The sequence below is a fragment of the Sus scrofa genome, chromosome 1, assembly GCF_000003025.6.
Source record: "Sus scrofa isolate TJ Tabasco breed Duroc chromosome 1, Sscrofa11.1, whole genome shotgun sequence".
Lineage (NCBI taxonomy): Eukaryota > Metazoa > Chordata > Mammalia > Artiodactyla > Suidae > Sus > Sus scrofa.
This window is the reverse complement of record NC_010443.5, coordinates 265,173,414-265,198,740: the sequence shown is the minus strand read 5'-3', so window position 1 is coordinate 265,198,740 and position 25,327 is coordinate 265,173,414. Positions and strand designations below refer to the sequence as shown.

Sequence of the window (25,327 nt, the reverse complement as noted above, 5' to 3'; positions counted from 1 at the left end):
TGGGAAGAACCCTCCATGACGTTTCTTTCTTGCCTGTTTTGAGCCTGCAGGGCTGGGTGACTAAGGCTGCTTTTTCCCTTCAGTAGGGACAGGATTCTGGCCATGTCTCACACAGCAACCCAGCAGAGCAATTGTGCCTCTCAGATCTTGCATGGATTGCCAGGACAGTAACTGCTACTCACTTCACTGAGAACTGCATTGGGAGGGGGCAGTTTTAGGCTATCGTAATTACGAATTGTTTGCCAAATAGTAATTTTTGGCCAGACTCATGAAACAAGCCTTGGCTTTATTGTTAAATCAATTAGAGAAAACCCAGTCTTTTTTTTTTTTTTTTTTTTTAACCACAAACCTGTGCCTTGGACAGTGCTGGGCCTGGACTATAGCATTTATGAAATGAAAACTTCCTCTCTCCTTAAAAACCTTTAATGTTTTCTCATCGTCTTCAGCTGCACAGTCTGGTATGGTAGCCGCCAACCACGTATGGCTGGCTATTGAGCACTTGCACGTGGCTAGTCTGAATTGGGAGATGCTGCAAGTAGAAAACACATGCCAGATTGCAGACACGTGGTAACAAAAAATTACGAAATACATCTTGTTAATATTTACATTGATCACGTGTTGAAACAATACAATATTAACTATATTGGGTTACATAAAAACATTATTAAAATTATTTTCTTTTTTTAAATGTAGCTACTAGAAAATTCAAAACTACATATGTGATTCACATATTTCTATGGGACAAGGCTCATCTTGAACTTGTCATTTGCACACCACATTTAAGGATTCTGCCATGTCTGGGTGCCACCTGTACTGTTATTTTTCTTGAACATTTTCTTTTACATCAGCTCACTGTTTTATAAATTGAGTGATCATTTACATAGAAGAAAATGCACAGATCTGAAGTGTACAGTACAGTGGATCTTGGCATTTGTAATTATCCAAGTAACCATCAGTCCACTCAAGACAGAACATTTCCTTCATCACGGAAGTGCTCCTTCCCGGTCAGTTCCCTGTTCTCTCTTCCCTCCAGCCACTCAGGTTCACCTTTTTAATTTAAATCTATTTTTAAAATACAGTTTGTATCTATGAAATCCTGGGTTTGATGTGTTGGTTATTTTTTCTTTCCCCAAGACACGTGAAAATGAGTGCATACTATTAGTATAAATACGGAATATATTCATGTATCACCATCATGTGTAAGCCCAGGGCTATGCGTATGAAGCTTTAGGAAACAGGTCTGCATTCCTGCTCTGCTCCAGCCGCTTTCACCTGCTTGCTGTTCTTTGAATACAGTGTGTGCTTTCTTGCTCTCGAATCCTTGGTGCTGGTGTCTGCCAGCAGTGCTCCCGGTGGCTTCTTCATTTATTCGTGTTCCTGTACTCCACTGTACAAACCTGTCCCATTGTTTCATGACTGTTTTCAGGGGCATCTCCCCCACTTGCTGAGAGAGGGAGGCCTTTCAGGGCGGAGGTCATGAAATCATCTCTCTTCTTCAGCTCCTGATGTTCAGTACGTGTTTGTTGAGTTGAGACAGGATAACCCTGTGCTGAAGCACAATCTGAGTCATCAAAAACCACCTGGGAAATGGAGGGGACTTTCTCTTCTTCCCATCTGGAAAGTGCTGAACTTTTTTTTTTTTTTTTTTTTTTTTTTTGAGGTTACAGAGGAAGATAACTAGTACATTGCTCAAATAATACATAGTATTGGGGCAGAGTCAACAAAGCAAACACCCTGCTAAGTACATAAGAGAAACAAAGATGGGCCAAAGGGCAAATACTCATCTGGAAATTATCGGCCAAAAAGCAGGACAGTGAAACCTAGCCTGGGATTCATAAACGGCTAAGATGGGCCTTCACTGTTTCAGTCTGAACCAGTGATTTGCCTCAAGTAAAAGCCTTGCTTCAAGGTTGCAGAGAACCTGCCGGCTATCCAGCTGAACTTGAGGCCCATTAAAAATCTTTAAAAATTCTCATCCACTTGTGGCCTTAACACTGCCTTTCCTAGTTTTGGGATGTTCATTTTCTTGTTTTCATCCGTGCCATCAGCCTGGAAGTTCCCTGAGGGCACTTCTCTCTGTGCTTACCTGTTTCTGTTTGCTCGTGCCTAGCCTCTTAACTGGTGCATAGTAGGTAGTCAGCCAGTATTTGTTGAACGAGTGGATAAAAAGGTGTCAGAAGCACCTTTCCTTAGTTGTTGCCAGATTTGCCTGCCTTTGAGACAATTTGATAACTTCACCCTCAGTGTTCATAGTACTCAGATTGATAAAAAGGAAGGCATAAAGTAATTATACTACTAACTGCTGAAAAATCTCGCGGTGTTTTTATCAGCAGACGTGCTTATTCAGACATTGTACTTGTACATTAGAATAGTTGATTTTGAAATTGTGCATTGACCTAATGACAAGGGGTCAGGTGTATTAGAGGGGGTTTTTTTTTGGTGATGATGAATTGCATAGAGCCATTCCCTTAGAATTTTTTTCTCCATTGTTAAGGCTGGCATAAGAACTGAGCCCCCTGCCCTGGTTATTTACCCATAGGCCAGCTAGATAGGAAATGAATGATACGCAGATGGTGGTCTTCTGAGTTCATTTTCCAGTTAAGTATAAGGAATTTGACCATCGTACCGTAGATAGGGCGTTAGCTTCATGAGAGTATGTATCTTGAAGATTGCTGAAATAAAAATTGTTATTTTTTAGGGTAGGGAGGGAATTAAGGAAATGAATCTGATAACTTAGGATAGTTTTCCTTCCATCCCATTTCTTTGTGAGAAGGAATGTTTTCATTTGGCCCCAGTGAGGAATTTAAACTCTTGAAGATTATAATTCATTAAAATGGGTAGAAGATTAATATTTAGTCTGTCAAGATCAATACTGTCCCCTCTTTGCACTAATTGTCAGAAAGCGTGCGAGGGCCGCTGAAGGGTAGTGGTGTGCGGCAGGACCCTCACATCACAGGGAGATGATTCAAAGGCAAACTGTCCTGCACCCTCTGGTATCGACTTGCAAATTAGCATCTGGAATCTAATTAAACAAGCTTAATGAAAGTAGCAGCTGAATGCTGCTGAAAAAGACAATCAGCTTTTTTCCCCCTCTCTGATACATATTCTGTACTATTGAAGTTGGTCACCAAACACATCATGTGAGCACAGTTAAAAAAATTAGCATTTATTTGAAGAATAGAAACTGTTTTTCATTCTGTTATGCATTTGGCATGCTCTGGCGTCCCAGGAGAGCCATGCCACAGCAGATAGTGCACAATATTTATAAATCCGTGACAGGCAATAATAGCAACTTGAAAAATTCTTTTGCTAGAATCTCAAGTTGAGAGCTGCCAAAAGCTGAGAGGATCAGATCTGCAGTGGCAGCTGCTGTGCCCTACAGTTAGAATTCTAGACTTTGAAGATGCTCAACTTAAAGAAATGAAGACTGCAGGCTTAGCCAATTTTTGCAGGTTTCTAGAGCTCTGGCTCTCTGCCTTTTGAAGATGAGTTGCTGAAGCTTCTACCACTGCCTGAGGCGTGCGAACACCAGCAGGATCTCCCCCCCGCGCCCCCCAGTCTTAGTGTGTCTTCAGTTTTAAGTAGCACATGCTTAGTCGGTGCCAGCTCCGATGGTCCTTTCTGTGGTCACAGTGCCGGGGGATGAGCTCTTACCCTGTACCCTTCAGAGAGAAGCTCTGAGGATAGACGGTGACGTACACAAGTGCCACTTCAGCTGTCTGATTTACGGAGTCATATTTCATCACTCGGCAAGTGCTGGCCTCCAGAGAAGCCCTTATAGATTACTGAGGATGTGAGCAGTGATCGCCCTAAAGGCTTGTGGTTACCTTACAAACATGATGCCAAACATCTAGCTATGGAGGAAACACAACTAATCTGTCATTGCAGGCAGCTATAGATCCACTTTAAATAACGAAAGAGTTGATACCAATATGGTGTTCTGACAGCACATCTTAGAAGTAAGTGTGGCTGTGTGTTTGTTTGAAGTCTAGTAGTAGAAAGGCACAGAGTTTCAGATTTATTTGTGCCTTGCAGATGGACGGTAGTGTCAGAGATCTGTATTATTTTGATTTAAAGAACATAATCTGTTGAGTTTGGCACCAAGACTGGTTTCCAAAGGGAAACACGGAGGCTGAGTTGAGTGTGGTCAGATGGAAAGGGCCATGGGAGCTAAGGAGCTAGAGGGTTGGGCTGTGAGTGCCTTTCCCCTGAACTCGCAGCACGACTCTGAGCAGGCCACAGCCCGGCACTCTTCATCCAGAGGATGGGGATCCAGAGACCTGCCTGCAGGTTGCTGTCTGGATTAGGTGTGGTCTGTAAAACACTTCATACAGTGGCTCCACAAAATTGGCTCTAGAATATGGCTGCTGCTTCTCTTTTTTTTAGTAATTCATTAGTAGGATGCAAACACCACATAGCAACAACTAACTTGGTTATTGGTTCTTGCATCGTCTTGGTGATTTATATATAGCATGATAGAGATGGGTATGATTCTTCTTTCCCGTCTGAATGCTTAAAATCAGAGATAGGCCTAGCTAGTGGTCACAGTGACAGTAGGAAAAGCCTATGGAACACATAGCACAGGCTGCAGAAGTATTTGCCTTTTTGCCATGGGGAGAAGATAGTGAAAACACAGTAATCATGATAGCTGATGCTTTTTGAGTGCTTACACCATGCCAAGCTCGGTTCTAATAGCTTTCTCTGCATTATCTCGTTGACTTTTCAACAGTCATGTGGAGTCTGTACTTTGTTATTCTCATTTTTGTAGAGAAGAAAAACAGGGTGTAGGGAGGTCAAATGTCTGGCCTGAGGTCACACAGGCAGGTAGTGCCGGAATCAAGGGTTGAGCCCTGGTCAGTCTGGCCCTCGGATGTGATCAGTCATGATGCCGTCCTGCCTCTTTGGTAGGCCTGTGATTCTTTGTCAACAGAGTGGGGAAGACATCTTATTCCAGGTAAGCGGAGGGGTGGGCTGTTTGGGCTCTTCCTTTCCTCTGATGAGGTCTTGTGAAGATGGCAGGAAGCCAGACAAATGTCAGAGGAGGTGTGTAAGTAAACCTCTTAGGTGAGCTCAGGGATTGGAAGGAACCCAGGAATAGAAAGATGCAAGGGAGGTAGAAATACAGAAATATTGGGAATAGAAGTAAGTCATTTGGCTATGGAAAAATTTTTTTCCTCTCTTTGAATTCATCAGAATTTTTCATATTTTAATTGTCCTCCACCTCAGATATCCTGTGATTGTTTTTTCCCCCAAAGTTTCAGATATTTACAGGAGAGCTGTTTTTCTCTAGCTGATGTTCAGGTAGCATAGTCTTCAGATTTAGTGATGAGAGCGAGAAGTCTTTAAATGTTGGTGAATGGCATTTGTCCATTTGAGGCAAAGCATGAATAACTTGAACAAAAAAATACAAAAAATGAGCAAGACTATATCATATTTGAATAATGAGGTGCTCTTTTTTTCCCCAACTGCCAAAACTTTTTAATCTTCGTCAACAATTGTTCTGTCCTCCGTCTTATTTAGGTTGCATCTGTGCGACTCTGAGCTCAGGAGCCCTGACAAGCGGCATATGAATTCTGTATTCATTAGTGATCTTGATCCAAATGCCTCTGTCCCTGCCACGGGGGCTCAGGTGTGGAAGCTGCTGGCTAATCCCACCAGCTGACATTCAGAGGTTTAATGACTCCATGGGAAGGTGACCACTCGCTGGGAGGTTTGCTGGCGGAACCCACACAGCAGACAATGGAGATCAAGGAAGACTATCAGTGTTTAGCCAAAGCGCCTTCCTGTGCGACTCGAATCCTGTTGGCATCAAACAGAGTTTTAAGTAAATGCAAAATTAAAAAAAAAAAAAAGAAACTGACCCTCAATAGCGGTCATAAACAATAGTTTTCTTGTCTGTATTGATATTGATGGTGTTTAAGACTGTTTTTCTAGTAGCACTTTTAGTAGGTGTCAGCTTAATAAGCCGAACTTGACTTTTCTAGATTTTTAGATTTTAAGGTTATGTTTGTCTGGGTGCTACACCTGTTTAGGTATCTTCTATGTCTGGGGAAGAATATATATACTTAAAGCCAAAATTCTTCCTTAGGAAATGCTCCTGAGAATCCATGCTGACATTTTTGCTCCTAGTGATAGCTTTTAAAAAATTACTGTGAGAATGTGAATTCTTTGGACTGGTGACATGTCACTAGATGTTTGGACTTTTTTTAAGGTCGTCTTGTCTGAGAGTGTTGATGCCTCATTCATTTATTTATTTTTGGCCACACCTGCGGTGTGTGAAAGTTCCCCAGGCCAGGGGTTGAACCTGCGCCACAGCAGTGACAACACTGGGTCGTTAACCTGCTGAGTCCCCGGAGGACTCTGGGTGCCTTATTATTTTAATAACAGTGAATAATATTCATTGAGCTGTAGTTTACATGCATACAGCCTACCTCAGCATTTGGTATGTTCACAGAGTGGTACAGCTCTCACCGTGATCAACCACCCTCAAAAGAAACTCCATGTTCCTCCCCTCCCCCTTTACTCTCAACCCTCCCGGCCGCCAGTAACAACTACTTTACTTTCTGTCTCTGCAGCCTTGCATATTCTGGACATTCCTATAATAGGAATCGTGTAATATGTCGTTTATGACTGGCTTCTTTAACTTATGGTATTTTCATAACTTTTCATCCTTGGAGTAGCATGTACCGGTGCTACATCCTAATTTTTGTGATGGAATAGTATTCCATTGTATGGGTGTATCTCATTTTATTTACCCATTCATTAGTTAGTGGACTTTTGGGTTGTTTTCACTTTCGGGCTGTGGTAAATAGTGCTGCTGCGAACATTTGTGTGAAAGTTTTTGTGTGGACATATATTGTCATTTCTTCTTTGTGTACCTAGGAGTAGAATTGCTGAGCCATGTAGTAACTCTGTGATTAATCTTTTGAGGAACTGTCAGACTGGTTTACAAAGTGGCTTGGTTACTAGCAAGTGTATAAAGATTTTAGTTTCTGCACACCCTTGCCAACATTTATTGTTTGGCCTTTTGATTATAGCTATCCCAGTAGGTGTGAGTTGGTGTCTAGTCATGGTTTTGATGGATTCCTTATTGATTAAGAACTAATGCAAGTGTGGAAATTGTTTATTTTATTTTATTTTTTGGTTTTTAGGGCCGCACCCACGGCATATGGAGTTTTCCAGGCTAGGGGTCTAATTGGAACTGTTGCTGCCAGCCTACGTGAAAGTCACAGCAACGCCAGATCCGAGCTGCATCTGGGACCTACACCACAGCTCACAGCAACGCCGGATCCTTAACCCACTGAGCAGGAGGCCAGGGATTGAATCTGCAACCTCATGGTTCCTAGTCGGATTCATTTCCGCTGATTCATTTCCGCTGCGCCATGACGGGAACTCGTGGAAATGTTTAGATGTAACTGTTGCAATATACTTGACACACTTCTTTCTGGATTGGATTTGAGCAGTAGTTGGGACAGTTGTGTATTTAACTAGTGAAAGGTTGCTTTTAGAGCCTCTCCCTCAGGCTGTTTCTGTCATTTGCTTTTGGTCACAATTCCTGCTTGCTGGCTTTCCTTGAAGACCTGAAGCATTAGACATAGTAAATTGTGTCTTTATTATTGGATCAGCAAATGTATTAATTTCCCCTAATAATTTTCTCTTGTATTTAACATTAAAAAAATGTAGTTTCTGGGAGTTCCTGTTGTGGCACATCGGAAACAAATCCAACCAGTATCCATGAGGATGTGGGTTTGAACCCCGGTCCTTCTTGGTGGGTTGGGGATCTGGTGTTGCTGTGAGCTATGGGTGTAGGTCGAAGATGCGGCTCGGATCCTGTGTTGCTGTGGTGTAGGCTGGCAGCTGCAGCTCTGATTCGACCCTTCGCCTAGGAATTTCCGTATGTTGTAGGTGTGGCCCTTAAAAAAAAAAAAGTTTTTAGAGATGTCAGAAATCCAAGATATAAATTCTGGGGCCCTATATAGAATTATCCCTAGTAGTGATTTCCAGCGGAGTTAAAGAATTATTTTAGGAAGGAGTAGATGTTGAAGTTGGCCTTATGGTTCAGAAAGTGATTTGAAGAATTACCCTTCAACCTTTTTTAGGTGGTAAGACACTGTTGGTGGTTTAAAGCTTCTCACCAGTGTCAGATATTTTGAGTTGTCCCCCTTTTAAAAAGTGAGTTTCTTCTCCTGAATTTGAACCCACTGGTGGGCCAGCTTTGGAGAGGCAGAAAAGCACTGCTTGAGTTAAGGTTCCTCCCCTGGATCTCCTTGCTCATTTTCGTTTTGTGGTGTTTTGTAAGGGCAAGACTTCGCTCCCTGCCGTATAGTTTGGAACTTCGCAGGTACATAATTGCTTCTCTCCCTTTGATTTTCATGGATTCCTTAGTCTTCCTTGATTTAGAAATGGCCACTTGGGGCCAGGCCTCTGGAATTCAAGAATCAACAAATCTTAGGAAAGTGACCCTGTGTAAATTTGAAGGTCTTTGTTTCTAATTCTTTGAGGAGTAGTGAAAAAATTGCAGATGGTATACTGCCATAGGTATTGACTTTGAGAAATCATTGTTGTTGATTTTTCAACCAAAAATATTTCTGTGCAAAAATTTTTCCAGGTCATCTACCCTGCTCTGTATACAGTGAATTTTCATTTTCTTATATGATCAATACTGTGTAATCAGTCAGCACATGCTAATTGGGTACCAACTGAATGTGTTACACTTGGTGCTATAATCCAGAGGTAGTATTGGAAGAGGCCATTCTGTGCGATGGTGGAAATTCCTTATACAGCTCTGGGTGAGGTAGATTGAAAACAAGGGATTATTTTACTCTGGTAGATAGGTAATTATTTATGATGCATTTCTTTGGAGCAGGTGTTCCATTTGAAATGTTTTCACTTTACATATTTCCTATAGCTGTGAAAGGTAGGGGAAAATATACTATATAGGAGAAATATTTCACAAAGTATGTTGTTGCTTGCTGCACCTGTGGCAAAGATCCAGCAGACAGAATGTAACTGCTTTGTGACCAGAGATTCTTTAATCAGAGCGAGGCAAGAGCTGGGGATGATGTTGAATCGAAATAAATGTTTGGTGACTTCCAGCTGTACAGGTGGAGTTAAAAAGAAGGTATTATTGCTAATATAGTCTGCATCATGATATCAGAAAATGGACTTCTTTATCCATCTCTTAGCAAATCGAATTGCCTTTGCTAGCTTGGGTCTCGGGGACATAATTTAAGGTCCTAAAAATGCTTCCTTTATCTAGGTTGTCTTTTTCTGCTCCTCACATCAAGCCAAGATTTGGAATGTCATAGCTCCTTGGGGAAAGAGAGAAAAGAAGCTCTTTTATTATTTACTGATGCCATTCCATTTTAGAAGTCTTATTTTGTAAAAATCTTGAATCGTAAAAACTTATTGAGTAGTCGCTTTCAAGGAATGATGGGAGGACCCCTCCCCCTTGAATTTTACTATCGAAAGTGAGGCTCTGTGTCACAAATCTAAGAAGTCTTCTGTGGGTAGAGGCTTGCGAGGTCTTGAACAATGGATTTCTACTTTTCTTGTATTTAGGTTGGAGAAATACAAGAAATGAAATATAGGACTGAGTGTTACTGGATGGTAGCTTAGAATCTTATAAGTTTTGCCTTGGCAGGTAATTTGGCATAAATTGTTAATGTAAATCTGGGTTAGTGGTGAAGACGTTATTTTAGTAAAAAAGATAAACTGCTGATTAATTCAGCATAGAACTCAATTACAAATTGAAAGTGTCTCTGCGGGACTCCTGGACCCTAAAGACAGCAGATGTTGAATTGATACTCCAGCATATTTCACGGTGGTATGAAATATTAACATGGTTTATTATACTTGTGTGGTGTGCGATATCAGAAAGGGGGAGGTGGTGAGCATGTGGGTGTGCAAAGCAGCCAGACATTACACATTCACTAACGTACATGCAAGTGTGATTAAGAATTTGGGGGATATTTCTTCTTATTTTTAAAAACTCAAACAGCTCTGTGGAAAAAATAAGTTTAAAATAACGTTTGGGGCTAAATATTTAAATGTGGCACCTATGTACGTTTACATTGTACATGTAAATGAACATAAAAATGGTGAACTTACTGACACAGAATATTTAAATGTTACATGGGAACACTGCTTACAAGAGTAGGGGAACTCGAGGGCTTGAACTGTATTTTAACGAGTTAATTGTAAGCTTTCATGGGCTGGAAAGTTTTCATGGACTGCTGTACTGTTTTTACCTTCTGATCTAAAACATATGGTAATTTTAAAATGCCTCTGTAATTTGCACAGGCAGAGAAGTTTTCATTTCTAGCCAAAAAAAAAAAAAGCAAGCCCTATGGTTTTCATATATCTGCATCAACTCAAGGGGGGAAAAGTCAGGAAATTTTATGTATCGGAAGATCTGAATAAATGGAACCGCCAATATTTGAAGGGATTGGCAATTCTTAAGAGGCATGAGAATAAAGTTGGCTTACGTGAGATATTTCAAAGCCATTACTACTATTATGACAGTTATTTTTTTTGCATCACAGCCTATATCAAGTCTAGGTTTTGCTAGCCCAAGTAAAAACAGTTCCAAAAATAGCCAAATGATTGTGGTAAAAATGAATGCACCTTGGATACCTCTGCTGTTATGAAGGCTTTTTAAACAAAGTGTCCTCAAAACTTCTGAGACACATCAAAACTGGCAAAGGCAATAGAGCAGTGGGCAAGGAAACCAGATGTTCCTTGGTACCTACCCTACCAGAACACATGTATCCCCATGGAGTAGCCCTTAAGGCCTCTGTAAACTTTTGAGAGGTGGTCGTCATTCCAAGATGTGAAGAGTGGCCTTGAACGCTGTTCACCTGAGTTTTATGTCTCTCCAGCCAGATGCCAAGCTGTGTGTCTGACCATGAGGCATGGTTCCTTTCTTAGCGACATTTACAGCCCAGTGGGGTGGACAGACCCACAGCCAAGAACCGAAAGTGTGACATGAAAAGTAGAAGAGTGGTGCATGTGAGGGGGCACAGAGGTGACGCAGAGGAGGGTTTGGTGAGATCTCTCTGGGGGACTTTAAGGTGGCCACAAAAAACATGTGACTTCTCGCGCGACAGTTTTTTTTTTTTTTTTTTTTCTTCTTCTGTCTTGGGGTTTGAGGAAAGGGTGGGGTAGGGAGACCAAAGAGAAAGGTGTGGGGGCTGTTGCTCCAACTTTCTTAGTTGTGTAATCCTGGAAGTTTGGACAGCTGAGCCTGTTTGGAAATAGGAAAACAAAACTCCAGACAGTGTCTAAAGTTATCTGAGTGGTCATCTCCCGAGTCACTGTGGCCTTTTAATTAGCATCCACTCTTCAGTGTGGGACAAGGCCAGGCTTAGCATCCCTGTCCCTGCGTGTGAATATTTAGTTTAGAAAGCTGCCACGTTCCATTAGAGGTGGTTGTGTTTCGGCAGTGGGTGCAGCAACTGTGTAGACTTTTCAGATGTCCTTTGAGATTTACGTTGCAGTGTAATTGGGAGATGCGGGTACTTAGTGTGTTGTGCATGGCAGAATGTGAGATTACCTGCTGTAATGAGACCCCAGCAGCATACCTCAGGAAGGTAGTTAAAGTTTTAACCTTAACAGATAATGTTACTTGTGGGTTTCTGTGAGGTAATTTATAGCACTCTCCCCTAACCCTGCAATTGTGTGGAAACAAAAATTTTTAAAATGATGTGAAGTTGTGCTAAATAGATACTTTAAAATTCCATGCAGTAGTACAGATTTTTGAAAATATTTGCGATGAACGTTGTATCCATAGGACACAGTCACATTCACAGTCATTGTCACCCTGTCATAATGTTGGCATATAGTTTTTTGTTTTTTTTTTTTTTGAATTGGAACCGTGGTGATTTGGGGATGCTAAAACGATTTAAGGACTCGTTAACTTTGATTCCTTGACAAACGCATTAGTTTCCTTTCACTCGGATCAATGGAATTGGGGTGATAGAGGAGTAAGAACGGGGTGTGATGTCTGCATGGGCTTTGAGGACATCTAGGTTTGAAGATCCATTTTTGCCTCTTCTGTAACCCCTGTAGCCCAGGTTGTAAAATAGAAAACTCGTTTGTAAAATGGTACTTGAAGGAAGTAATAGGGAGATCCTACTCGTATATTGGTAGTCAGGCTTAACAAAAGTTTGCTTTCTTACCTCTCCTCTGACTACTTTTTACCCCAGAATGTTAACAGAATTAAAGCGGGGTTGTCTTTTCTTTGTCTGTTTTAGTTAAGATTTACAATCAACAAACGGTCTAATGGGAAAGTTAAGTTAAATGATTTCTTTTTAATTGACATACAAGGTAGTTAAAAAAACAATTTGACTCATTCTGTTTGCTGGGAGGTGTTATACATGTATTTTAGGGAGATGTGAACATTTGAATGTAGTACTGATGCAGTGAATTGGATAGGCTTCTGCTTTGGGATTTGATGAGGGTACATTCTTCCCTATTAAAAAAAAAATTCATCAGTGTTCTACCAAATGTAGCGAGCCAAATGAATGGTGGAACGATAGAGTAGCATTATTTAAACAATATTTTTGCACCTTTGAAGAATTGTCGAGGTAAACTACTTTAAAAAGATAAACCCATGAGTGATGATTGATCAGTTATATTGAAGAGCTAGATAAGCATCATTACTGTGTTTGGACTCTAATTGTTAGGAGATTCTCTTACAGTGCGTGAAAAAAATCCATGGGCTCTGGAGGCAGACAAAACTATGTTGAATTTCAGGCCTTCCAGGTGTTGGCTGTATGCCTTTGGGTCAGTCACTTTCCCTCTCTGAGCCTTGGTTTCCTGGATTTGTAAAATGGGTGTGAGGGTAGGGCCTCCCTTAAAGGGTTATTTGGAAGAGTGAGTGGAAGAATGTACCTGGCACAGTGCCTGCAAACAGAAAATGCGAGCTCTCCTTCCTCCTTTTAGAATTCAGTTTCTAGTGATGTATAAGTGAAAACGTACTACTTCGTACACTCCTTATTGACATGGCAGTAAATTCCGTATGAAAAGTGCGCATGTGAACACAGGGTTTTATGACATCATTTTGAATTTCATGTGCATGTAATGGCTCCTTTCATAATTGATTTGCCTTGAACTAGAGATCGAAAAAATAGTGAGTTATCAGTTGCCCGTTGCGTTGGTGGTTCTCAAAGAGTTAAGCTTTTGATAACTGTGTGTGTGAACATTAGAGAGAGGGGGTAGAATCAGTCCGGTGAGCAGTCATCATGGGTTTCCTGCCTACTGAACACTGGTCTTTTAATCCTCATGACCACCCCAGTGCTAGATGGTTTTAGGCCTCTTTTGCAGATGAGGAAATTGAGACTTAAAAATGTTGAGTGACTTTACCGTGCTGGGGTGACATAGGTCGTAAGTAACCAGACTCAATTCATACCTCATCTGGATCTTCATTCTCTTCAACTTTTGCCTCTGCCTCGTCTCCCCCCCTTCCCCTACCCTCCTCACTTCGATGAGTATCATCAGTACATCTGACAGCTCTAGAGTTTCCTCATGTCTTTTTGAAAAGCTCTCCTCTTCCCCACCCCAAGAACCTTAAGTAACAGAGTGTGTCTGAAGGCCATGTGTGCCTGGGGTCCCAGGAGAAGGTGGTGGGCCAGGGGCCTCATGGAGAAGTCTCTGAATTAGTAGCACCTTGGGATCGGACTCACCTGCCCCGTTTGCCCTCTGCCTCTCTGCTCGGCTTAGGCCTTGCCGCTTCTGCTTCCTCGTAACTTTACCTGGCAGGTGGCCAAACCCTTATGACCATGAATCTCCCTTTCGAGGAGATTCTCTCTCGACGCCTTCCAGCTCTTACCCCCATAGTTAACCAGTCCCTTGTACCACACACCAGAGGCCACACAGGAGTATTTTGAAGCCCGTGATATCAGTGAAATGGCGTTTATAGATTGGTTCTGGCCCAGGTCGTTTTTTTCCAGAACAGCCTCAGTATACGTACTTTCACTGGCTCTGCCTTCATCTTGTCCCATTGTGGTGACACCCTTTAGAGTTCCTACTGCAGAATATATAATTGTCTAGAATATAAAATTAAGTTAATTGCTGTCTCCTATCAACCCACCAGAAAAAATAGCTGCCAAGAAGTTATAAAAGGCCGTTCTGTGAAGACCGAGTTTGTTCAGTGCTCATGACCGATGCCGGAAGCCCCGGCGGCACCCTCTGCTCCTCCCTCTCCTGCACTCCCACCTGGCTGCTTCCTCCTCTCGAACGTCCGCCTCCCGGTCTTGTTGGTCCTCCCCACTGCTGGCCCAGGCCCACTGCCTGCTCTCATTGGGACTCTTGTAAGGGTTGCATAGGAGCTGCCCCTGTGACCTACATAGCAGCTCGCAGCAACACTGGATCCTTAACCCACCGAGCCAGGCCAGGGATCGAACCCCCATCCTCATGGATGCTAGTCAAGTCCTTAACCTGCTGAGCCACAATGGGAAACTCCCAGCCTTGCTTCTTAAAAGCTCTTACCATATCGTACTTGTTTCCCCTCTGGACTCTGCACTCTTTGCGGACAGGTTCTGTGTCTGTTCAGGTCTTATCCCTAGTGTTTGGCACAGTGTGCCCCAAGTGTATTAGGATCAGTTTGCTGAACTAAGCTGATCCGTGTACTTCTCTCAGGGGTTTTGCCGTCATTTGAGATTTGCTTCATCTTTGGCCATCTTTAAACATCCGAGCACAAGGGGGCTGGGCACTTCCTTGGATCTCCTTCCTCATCCCTGTGAGGCCATAGAAGCAGGATCACGAGAGGGACAGTCCCCGTAGCCTACCCATGAGCCCTCCGCTCTGCACTGCTTCCCCAGGCTCCAGACTTTGGAGATACATAGGCTCCATGTGAATGTGGCTCCTTTTTACCTTTGTTGTGACCCAGGGAACAAATTCACTTCATTACCCACCCCACCCCCTATTTTCAGGTGATAGCCCTTGCTGCATCTCCGGGAATTTATTGGCAGAGTTATCACTGACCGCATTGTTTTATGGAGAGAGAGAAATATTATTAAGATCTTATTACTACCTGGGGTGGCTTGGTTTTCATTTGGAGGATTGTTGAACATATTTCTCACTCTGTCTTTAAACCCAGTCTTTCTTTCTTTCTTTTTTTTTTTTCCCTGATTATATTTGATTCAGTGCAGCCTTGGAAATTTTATATATTTGTATACACATATGCTGTGAATGCTGATTTCTTCTCCTTGTGGAAAGCAATATGTTCTCATCTCTCTTGGTCCTTATCCCTCTGGAAGCTTAGGTGTTTTCCCTTCCATTTGCTGTCTCAGAATCCAGCAAAACCTCTTGCCCACCACTGATTTTCCCGTGGTGGGGTAGGAAGACATAGGCTCTGGGCAGGCCAGGCACTAACGTGGCACGGATCCCTGCGTCCCACTTACACACAGCCAAGTGCCTTTGAGTGCACCAGCCAGCCTTTCTTGCACCTCAGGGTGTCCTCTGCTGCACAGGCGGTGGTCGTGAGGATTTAACACGTGATGTAAGTGATCGGCTCAGCCCCCGAGATGTGACAGGCCCGTGTTAGTTCTCTCACACTCTTGCCTCACTCTTTCTACTCTAGAACTTGCTGCCAATTCTCTTTGTTAAATCTTTGTGTCAGGGACATTCCTGTCCCTTTGTTCCACCCAGTAGCCCTTGGTCAGAGGCATTATCCCCATTCTTCCGACACGGCCCCCTGTGGCTCAGAGAGAGTTAAATGCCATGGTCGTTGGTGACCCAGTTTTCCCAGACTTTATTCTTTCCAGCCCAGCGTGGTTGTGCAGCCTTGCACATCTCTCCTAGCGGGGTTGTGTTCAGGCTGTTGCATCATTCATTCCTCTGGGACAGGCCAAGTTGGCAGGGACTCGAACCTGAACTCCCTTTCCCATCCCAGCTGAAAACCTCTTCAATCACTTCTGCACCCCTAGTGGGTTTGCCCTTCATTATTTGCATCGCCCACGTCCTGGGTGCCACAAAAGCTTCCAAGAAGAGATGGCAGTACTGTTTAGACCTTAAGGACACAGTCACTCACTCACCCCCCACTCAGGATACACTCAGTGCCAGCTCAACTCAGTTACACCTAACAGTTCCAGGTGTTTACACAGGCGTTTAACTCAAACAGCTCAAGCCAAAAACAAAACTCAGACACCCTTGCTTTTGTCACACAGTCCAGTCGGAAAAAAAAATTAACCTTTTCCACTGTAAAGTAGGTGGTTATACAGGGGATGCATCAGTTCTCATACGTGGTGCAGTCTCTTACACTGCTTTTGGAGGGACTGTGTAAACACTTTTTAGAGCTCTTTAAATTTTATTCAGCATCAACCATGAGTGACTCCATCAGGCGCTCAGTGGCCTGGTCAGAACCTCAGCGCGTCCGCCAGCCACTGCAGAACATCGCGCTCAAACCTCTTCCTCTCGAGTGCGTGACTGTCGTTGAATGGTCTTGCTCCCTGGTTCCCAGTTGAGACTGGTCCCGTTTTGGAATCCCCCCATGTTGGTATCGATCTGTTTCAGAATTAATCTTGTCTTTTAGTTTGGCAAACCTCATGCATTTGAAGTTGATGTTTCACTTTTTCGTTTGTTGATAGCCATACCAAGCACTGTGCTAGCCGCCTGAGGTGGAGATGGCAAGATGTTGGCCCTCTTTTTAGAGTCCAGATTCTTGTCGCACCCAGACTCTTATCTGTCCTGCTGCAGAGCATCAGAGCAATAGCACTTTGTGCTGTTTTTTGTTTTTTTTTTTTTTTTTTTTTTGGGGGGTTTTTTTTTTTTTGTCTTTTCAGGACTGCACCCTTGGCATATGGAGGTTCCCAGGTTAGTGGTCAAATCGGAGCTATAGCTAGCTGCCAGCTTACACCACAGCCACAGCAACGCCAGATCCGAGCCACATCTGTAACCTACACCACAGCTCACGGCAACACCAGATCCTTAACTTACTGAGCGAGGCCAGGACTCGAACCTGCATCCTCACAGATGCTAGTCAGATTCGCTGAGCCACGACAGGAACTCCCTTCTTTTTGCAATCTGAAATTGAAATGACAGAAGATAATGCGGATTTTCCAAGATTAACTTGGACTGCTTCAGTTCTTATTGAGTAAAATCCTTAGTTTTTAGTAAAGGAGTAACCTGTTATGAACTTAATGGGCCTTGTAGATTTGATAGCAAATAGGAAAATTGATGGAAATTGGGCGGAAGTTCAACTACGATGCCACCCACATCCTTTTTCCCCTTATGTAAAGGTGGGAGAGCCACTGTCCCCTGACTCTTGTCATGACGGTGGGACAGAAAGCAAAGGGAGGCATCTGAAATGCCCTGAAAAATAGTGGAGCCAGGGCAGCTCTATTCTTTATGAGAAAGGCTGAATATTTCTTCCTTTTTCAGTCGCCGTAACATCACCACCTCATCCACATAAATCGAATGTATTTCCAGCAAATAACCAATTTTTTTTTTTTTTTTTTTGGTCTTTTTTTTTTGGTCTTTTTAGGACCACACCCACGGTATATGGAGATTCCCAGGCTAGGGGTCCAATCAGAGCTGTAGCCACCGGCCTACACCAGAGCCACAGCAACGCCAGATGCAAGCCATGTCTGCGATCTACATCACAGCTCACGGCAATGCTGGAATCCTTAGCCTACTGAGCGAGGCCAGGGATCGAACCTGAAACCCCATGGTTCCTAGTCGGATTTGTTTCTGCTGCGCCACGATGGGAACTCCCCTATTTTTAAACTTCCTTTAAAAAATTTTTACGACTTCCCTTGTGGTGCAGTGGGTTATGGATCTGTTGTTGTTACTGCAGCAGCTCTGGTCACTGCTGTGGCGAAGGTTTGATCCCTAGCCTGGAAACTGCCACATGCCTTAGATGTGGCCAAAAAAAGGAAAATAAAAAATAATTTTGAAAATTTAATTACAAATTGATTGTTTCAAATGACTTGGCATGTATGTGTATTTTCAGATTCCAAAGCCGTATCTAAAATGGTGTATTAGGTTTTCAGTCAAATGTATATTTAATGTTTTGCCTGCCCCCAATGCAAGTAAAGCACTGTTTAGAATGCAAAACCGAACGGTGGCAAGTGGAGGATTTATTTACTAAATTTTTTATTTAGTATTAATTTGATGTCGAACTGTCCAGGGTGCCCATTGGCTAGAGGACCTACATTTTACTCTGGTGACATTCCCAGTCTAAAAATCACTTAAGTGAGAAGAGAAATTTAATTGTAGCTGTAGACAAGAATAATGTGGAAAAGTTTCTTCACAGTGCTGTTTTGGAGCTGCACCGTAGTGGCTGCCGAGGTAATCTATCAGTTTGTGAGTGTCTACAAAATGCAACTCTCTAGATAACAGGTTTAAAGTAAAGATTTAATACAGTCTCCATCTCCTATGATGTTGCAGTGACAGTTTAAAACTCATTCTCTAAATCTCAGCAGACTTTATAGCTAGCAGTGGGCCAATATAAAGTTTAATAGCATTACAACACATAAATCATCTTTTAAAGATGCTACTAGTAGCTCCAATATTAAATGCAGACAATCGCCTGTGTTATAAATAATTTATCAAACACCATTTCAGATTAGCCTTCCATGCTGAGTTATTTATTTTAGCCTTTTCTGTACGATTCCTAAGGCACTTTTTGAGAGATCCATTACTGGTCAGTTTAATGAACTTGGGGGTCTGTTTTGTCCCCTCAAGCACTCGGGTACAGCTGTGGTGACCATTACGTGGCCGACGTGGACCTCTTTGTGCCTGTGACAAGTGCTGCGCATTTGTCATGCAGCGGTAAATGGAGCTGCACATTGGAGTCCAGGGACACATTGTGTGCTGCGGTGATGGAGACAAACAGATAGCGCTATAAAGTGCTGCTTGTCACAGCCGACGTGGAGTACAGTACATCACTCTGATTGTAATCTCATTTAAGAAGCAGGGGTGGCCCGGGGGACTGATAGTCCCAGTTAGTTTGGGCTTTGTAGCTATAAAGCAGGAAGTGCTCCTTTTATATTCTCTGAACTTTTAGGGAGTGTGCTTTTTGCTTGGATTAATTATTAGAGGAACTTCTCCACAGCTCTGTGGGAAGACTTGTCAGCAGGTTTGTTTGGACCTCCTCCTCTTGCCTGGGGTTTGGTCCAGGCCGTCAACTGCTTAGAGAGAAATTGTCTCTAGGAGCCCGCTGGCTTGCTCTGTTAAGTAAGTTACCATTTATTAAGCCGTAGCTATGTGCCAAACCCTATGGTAGGTGCCTTCTGTACTTCATTTCTAATTCTTGCAGCAGCCTTATGATAAATCCTGATGTATCGTCACTGTATCACACAGGAGCGGCATGAACTCAGAGAGGTGATATGACTCGTGAGGTTGCACAGCAGTAAGTAGGAAACTGGAGATCCAAACCCAGTCTGTCTGCCTCCACATCTGTCAGATGATCTTGAACCTGGGTTGCCCAGCTACCTTGCAGTCACTGGGGTTGTGGTGGTCTTGGCTGAGCAGCTCAAAGTAAAAGAAAGCTGCCGTTGGCCTGGAGGGCCATTTTTCCGATAGCCTGGTTGAGTCTGGCTGCTCTGTCTACACACGGAATCCAAGTTCCCTTGTGACTAGCAACGTAAATCCAAGAACAGCTGGCCAGGGGAGGATGGCGGCCCGGCAGTGGGAGAGAGCCTCACACCTGGGCCTGGCCAGCTGTCCCCAGGCAGATGCTGCTCAGAGCTCAGGTCACTTCACCTCTTCCAGAAAACGGAGGGGCAATATTTCCCTATGAAGAATGAATCCTAAAGGCGGTAACAATGCTTCTTGTATTTACTGCAGGCCAGAGACAGATAAAAATGTGGTGTTTTCCCCCACCTCTTGCTTTTAGTTTGTGGTTTTTCTCGATAGCTTTCCTAAATATGTGGTAGCACGTGTTAAAGACAAGACTTGTTTAATTGTGAAATTCCACTATAAAGAAAACACAGTAAGAATATGCCCAGTAGCATATTTGCATATCTGTCTAGAATTCTGGGTATGGAAATACTGTGGTAAGAGACCATAGTCGTCACATGAGGCAGTTCCTGGAACATAGTAGGTGTCTGTAAATATTTGTTGAAGACATTAACTGTGTAAGTGGTTAGACAAAAGAGCCTTAGTAATTTTTACCCGATTTGCCTTTTGAGGGTTTTTGCTGGGGGTGGGGGATATATGAAGTAAGACTTTGGATCTGAATATTGCTCTCTCTCCGCCGTATTACACTGTAGAAATGTGTAGGTGGTGGTCTCTGGGCGGTTTTGGGAAACTGTGGAAATGACCATCAGAGGGGCTGCTGGTTGGCCCAGAGAGAGATGGGCAGCCACCATCCTTCTCTTAAACTTGCTCAGGTTCTGAAGATCCTTGCTGATGGGGGAGCGACACCTGCATCAAGAGACAGCTGTCTCCTGTCCCCGACGTGCCAAGGAGCTCACAGCTGAGTCAGGCTACTTGTGAGCTGGTGTGGTGCCCTGGCATTCCGGCTCTGGAGCCCAATGGACCTGTCTTACTATTTCCTACTGTGCGACCCTGTGGGCTCTCTCAGCCTTAGTTTTTGACAGTACCAACCTCAGAAGGTGGTTAAGGGCAGGAGTAAAATTGATGATCATCAAAGTGCCTGCCTAACTCAGTACTTGGCACATTATACTAAGTGCTCAGTAAATTGTAAGGTTCACTCCTTTCATAAATCTTCAGCCCTGTGTATGTGAGAGGGAGGTAGGACTGGGGGGAAAAAAAAGACTTGTGAGATTTCCTTCCTTAAGGAATTATCTTCCCTATAATGGGGAGATGGATGGGGTTAAATGTATGTTCCCTAATTTTTAAAGACATACTTAAATAATAGCACATACGATAATTTTATGAGTAAATCAGGCTCTACACAGTACCTTTTACACATTTTTAAGTTTCATAAGTTCATCTACTCACATTAAGGAATATTTGGAAAATAAATCTTCCATTCCCATCCCCAAATATAAACTAGTTTGAGAAATTTAAACCTGCGGAGCTGTAACCACTGCCAGCAGGATTTGTGACGTCTACTTAGCACTGTTGGCTGGCTCCAAGCACCAGCAGCAGTGACAAGAAAGCAAAGGAAATAATAGAACAGCAGAGAAAGGAGGAGAAGAGGAGGTGGTAGATCAGGAGAAGGATGTAACAAGCAAGACACACACGCACACACACGTTGTTTATTAAGAGAAGCAAGTTGGAATGGGGTTGCATTTGTGAAGTTAGTGGTTGGTTTTTGCTGTCTCTGTGGCAGCAGCAGTAGCAGCAGCAACCATCTCCTGCTCTGAGATGCTTTCTTTGCTCCCACCTTCACTGGTTGCTGGTAAGGCCTTTGGCCTCTATAGACTTGGGACTCTCAGCAGAGAATTTCCTATCAGAGGATCCTGTTTGAATGAATCCTACAGGGCTCTATCTGCGCAAGAGGATAACTGGTTTCATTGGCCCCACATAGGTACTGCTCAGGAAGTGAAAAAAAAATCTGGTGGGATCAAGATCAGAATAACCCCCAGCCCCTGCTGCTGGGTTGCTGAGGATCCCACTTCCAGCAGGGCCTTCTCTATCCTTCTGTGAGTCTGCAGAGGGCGCTCATGTCACTGGCATCCCACTTACTGGCTTAGGGCAGGCAGGGGAGCAGGAGGCCTGAGAGTGATCTCTCAGATCTTCTCGTGACTTGAAGCCAGTGAACCTGCTCTTTGATGTCAGACTGGAATTTGGGGCCTGGCACTGGCGTTTCTCCCAGGATGTTCCTTTAGTTCATCTTGCATGTATATGGCCCCTCATGCCTGGGAAGGAGCTGAAGTTAATATTAATAGTCTCTTCTTTGGGAGATTTTTTTTTTTTTTTGGTCCTTGTTGTGTAAAGAGCTTGAACTTGGCATTTCTCCAGGACTTGCCTTGCTGCTGCTGGTCTTCTGTTTCACTGCCCTGTTTTCTGAATGTCTGGTGTGCAGCCTGTCTTCAGCCCTCCCTGAGGCTTTGCTGACCCAGCCGGTTCCCACAGCTCCTTTTCAGTTATCAATTAACTCTCACTACACTGCGTTGTAGTTCCTTGGGTCTCTTGATCCCACTGGACTCTACACCCCTGCAGGGCAGGGGTCTTGGAGGCTTTGCCCATCTCTGCATCCCTAGCTTGGGTACAGGACCCTGCAAGTGATAGGCCTTTGGATAAGAAATGAATTCATCTACTTGTTCACCAGTAACTGTGGGAGACTTAGACTTGCCCTTAAAGGAGAAATGAAAGAGAGTGATTCCAAAAATGAATCACTTTAGTGAACGTGCGTTCTCATTAGTAGGAGGTGATAGAGTTTTTGGGGCAAGAGGTCCCCACCCTTGGCTTTGCCAACATTTCCCCAGAACCATTATGTTCTGGTGTTAGTTTTTTCCCTGTGATACTGACTTTCTTCATTGTGTTACCCAGGAAGCAGATCGCAGCCACTTGGGGACATTTTTGATCACGGGTCTGCCCATGGACCCAAATCCAGCCTACCGTTCATTTTTGTTTAATGGAGTTTCGTTGGCACACGGTCATGCCCATTTGTTTACAGACTGTCTGTGGCTGATTGTGCTGCCATGACTGAGTTGAGTAGTTATGGTGAAGACTCTATATTCACAAAGCCTAAAATATTTACTACCTGGTCCTTTGTAAGGAAGGTTTACCACCCCCCGTTTTAGGTGATAAATTGCTCTGTCAGCCCACAGGATTCAGTTAGGCGGTGAGCGTCTGGTGTGAAGCGGTGTGTTGAAGAGAGGGCGTGTGCGGTAAAGGGGCCCTGACTCACCAGCTGAGGAACCTGGGGCAAATCCTCAAGGAGCTTTGAGACCTTTGGTTCATCTCTAAAACAATGCCTGCCTCATAGGTAGGCTCCCCCCCTTTCCCTTCCTGCTCGTGACAGCGCTGTGGACAGCAGAGCAGCCCCTCCATTTGACTGTGGACATTGTTCTTTTCTTTCTCAGGAGGAGGAAGCCAAGCAGCTAGTGAGTGAAGCCATAGCCGCCGGCATCTTCAATGACCTGGGGTCTGGAAGTAACATTGATCTCTGTGTCATCAGCAAGAGCAAGCTGGATTTTCTCCGCCCGTACTCCGTGCCCAACAAGAAGGGGACCAGGTAAGTGGAAGAGATGAGATTGTTCCTGTGTCCCGCGACTTCCACGGCCACCTTTGTTAGATTCATGACAGTTGGACGGGATTTTCTTGATCCTCACCCGCATTAAGTAAAGCCGGTATCCCCAAGCCAGCTTTACCCAGCAGACCTTTGATTCATTATTTGCTTTACGATTGTGGGCTGCTGTCAGGTTTAGAAAAGTGCTGTCATTTGTAAAACGTTGACGGGAAAGGATGGGTGGAAAGAATCCCAGGTAGGGGTTGTGGGGAGAGGTTTGGATCACTTTCTCTAGTCACTTAAAGACTCCTCTGAATTCTCTATGAAATTCTGTGAGAAGGAACATTTTCCAGGGCAGCCAGCCCGTAGCTTTTCCTCAGGGTGGTTCCAGAGTCCTAAATGGTTATCAACCATTGGTTCAGAGTTAAGAGTCTCTGAGATTTAGCGTCTGGGAGCTACCTGCTGCTTCCTAGCCTGGAGGGAACCTTGCCATTTAGCTTCGAGGCACTGGCTGAGGGGGGGGAGGGTTGGCCCAGCTGGGAGTGGAGGATAAGATTCTTGTTGATTGGCTGATGGAGCCTGGGGACCTGTACTCGCGCAGGTGAGCTGCTCATTTACAGCCCTGTATGGTCCTGACCGCTTCCTTGAAGCCTGAACTGCTTCAGGCTGTGGCTTTGTTGCTTTTTAGGGCCGAATTGTGCAGCATATGGAAGTTCCCAGGCTAGGGGTCAAATTGGAGCTGCAGCTGCAGCCTATGCCACAGGCACAGCAACGCAGGATCCAAGCCATGTGTGCAGCCTACACTGCAGCTCACAGCAATGCCGGATCCTTAACCCACTGACTGGGGCCAGGGATTCAACTTGCATCCTCATGGATACCAGTTGGGCTTGTAACTGCTGAGCCATAATGGGAACTCCTGAGATGTGGCTTCTGAGCTCTGTTCCAGCTGCCTACTCTGAATGTATGCAACAGCATTTATAAACTTGGCTCAGCCAGAGGAGAGGAAAGCACATTATCTCTTCAGTCTCGCTTTAACGCCCACCATGTGTTCTCAGCTCTGCGTAATCCACAAGGAACAAAGAGAACACTGAGAGCCAGCAGGTGTTCACTGCAGGGTCAGCCCAGCTTTGTGGAGACCAGTGTGTTGGTGACAGGTAGGGCAGCGCAGCAGCAATGAGCTCCGGCTCGGGTGGGATCTGTCGTTGCCTGGCGTGGTGACTCGGGGCACCTGTCTCAGAAATGACGGCACTGGACTAGGTGATCTCTAATGAGCCCGAGGACTTCCTTGGGCCCTGGTGGGAAGGGCCTGGGGCTGTGCTGGGAGCACCTTGATGGCCAAGCACCCCTGCGTGGCCCACTTCCCCGTTATTTGCAAGATGCTGCGTGTTCCGAACAGGTCTGTGGTGAAGATGTCGGGGAAGGGGAGGTGATTAGACTGAACACTGTCCTAGGTGAGGATTCCAGAACCACGTCGGAGCCATTGAAAAGTAGTATCTGTGGTTTGCACATGGAACCTGTGCTTAGTGCAGGCGGCCTGGTCCAAAGAGGCGTGAGGCAGCAGCTCATCTTCCTTCCTTGGGATGTAGTCCCTCATCTGTGAAGGAGACAGTAAGTGACAGAACAGAAGGGAAAGGGCCTTGCTGGCTAGTCGTGAAGACCAGTGAGGTGGTGTGAAAGGCACTGAGCACGCAGCGGGTGGCGTAACCTGCCCTCTGCGCCACGTTGCTCCTCCTCACGTGGCAGCAGGCCCTGCCGCAGCAGTGTCCACACTCTGGAACCTTAGCGTCATCTTTTCAGTCAGTGACCGATGGGCGCACTCCCTGGGTTAGGGGAACCCGTTCCCAGAAGGGCATCAGGGTGAGGACAGAGCCTCACGGCCAGACAGGTGTCCTGTGCCCAGTCCTGGGGTCGGTCTGGCCCGTTCCCATTTGTCTGCCCTCAGCCCTTTGCAGCCCACTCTTACTTCAGGTAGAGGCCCTCCTTCGTGCTGCCCGATCCCAGGTGCTGTGACCCAGGATGGTTGGGGGAGCTTGTGTGTCCACACATCCTACAGATGTTGCAGGTCAGATGAATCGGGTCCACTGGAGTCAGGTGGGGCTTTGGCTCCAAGACCACAAGCTGCCGAGGGTCTCCTGTGTGGGAGCAGCGAGGGGTGGGGCATCTTCAAAAGGGGCTGCTGCTCTGATTTGTTAAGAGAACGTGGTGGAGACTACGTGACTGTGGGAAGGTTTTGCAGAA

General features: G+C 44.6%; 1 protein-coding gene across 1 annotated transcript in view; it reads left to right on the top strand.

The window, feature by feature from the left end:
* PSMB7 (proteasome subunit beta 7) overlaps positions 1-25,327 on the top strand; it is a 63,133-nt gene that overhangs the window by 36,649 nt on the left and 1,157 nt on the right. The window contains 1 exon segment of the mRNA NM_001097476.2: positions 22,944-23,095. Within this exon segment, the coding sequence (NP_001090945.1) occupies positions 22,944-23,095 (152 nt within the window).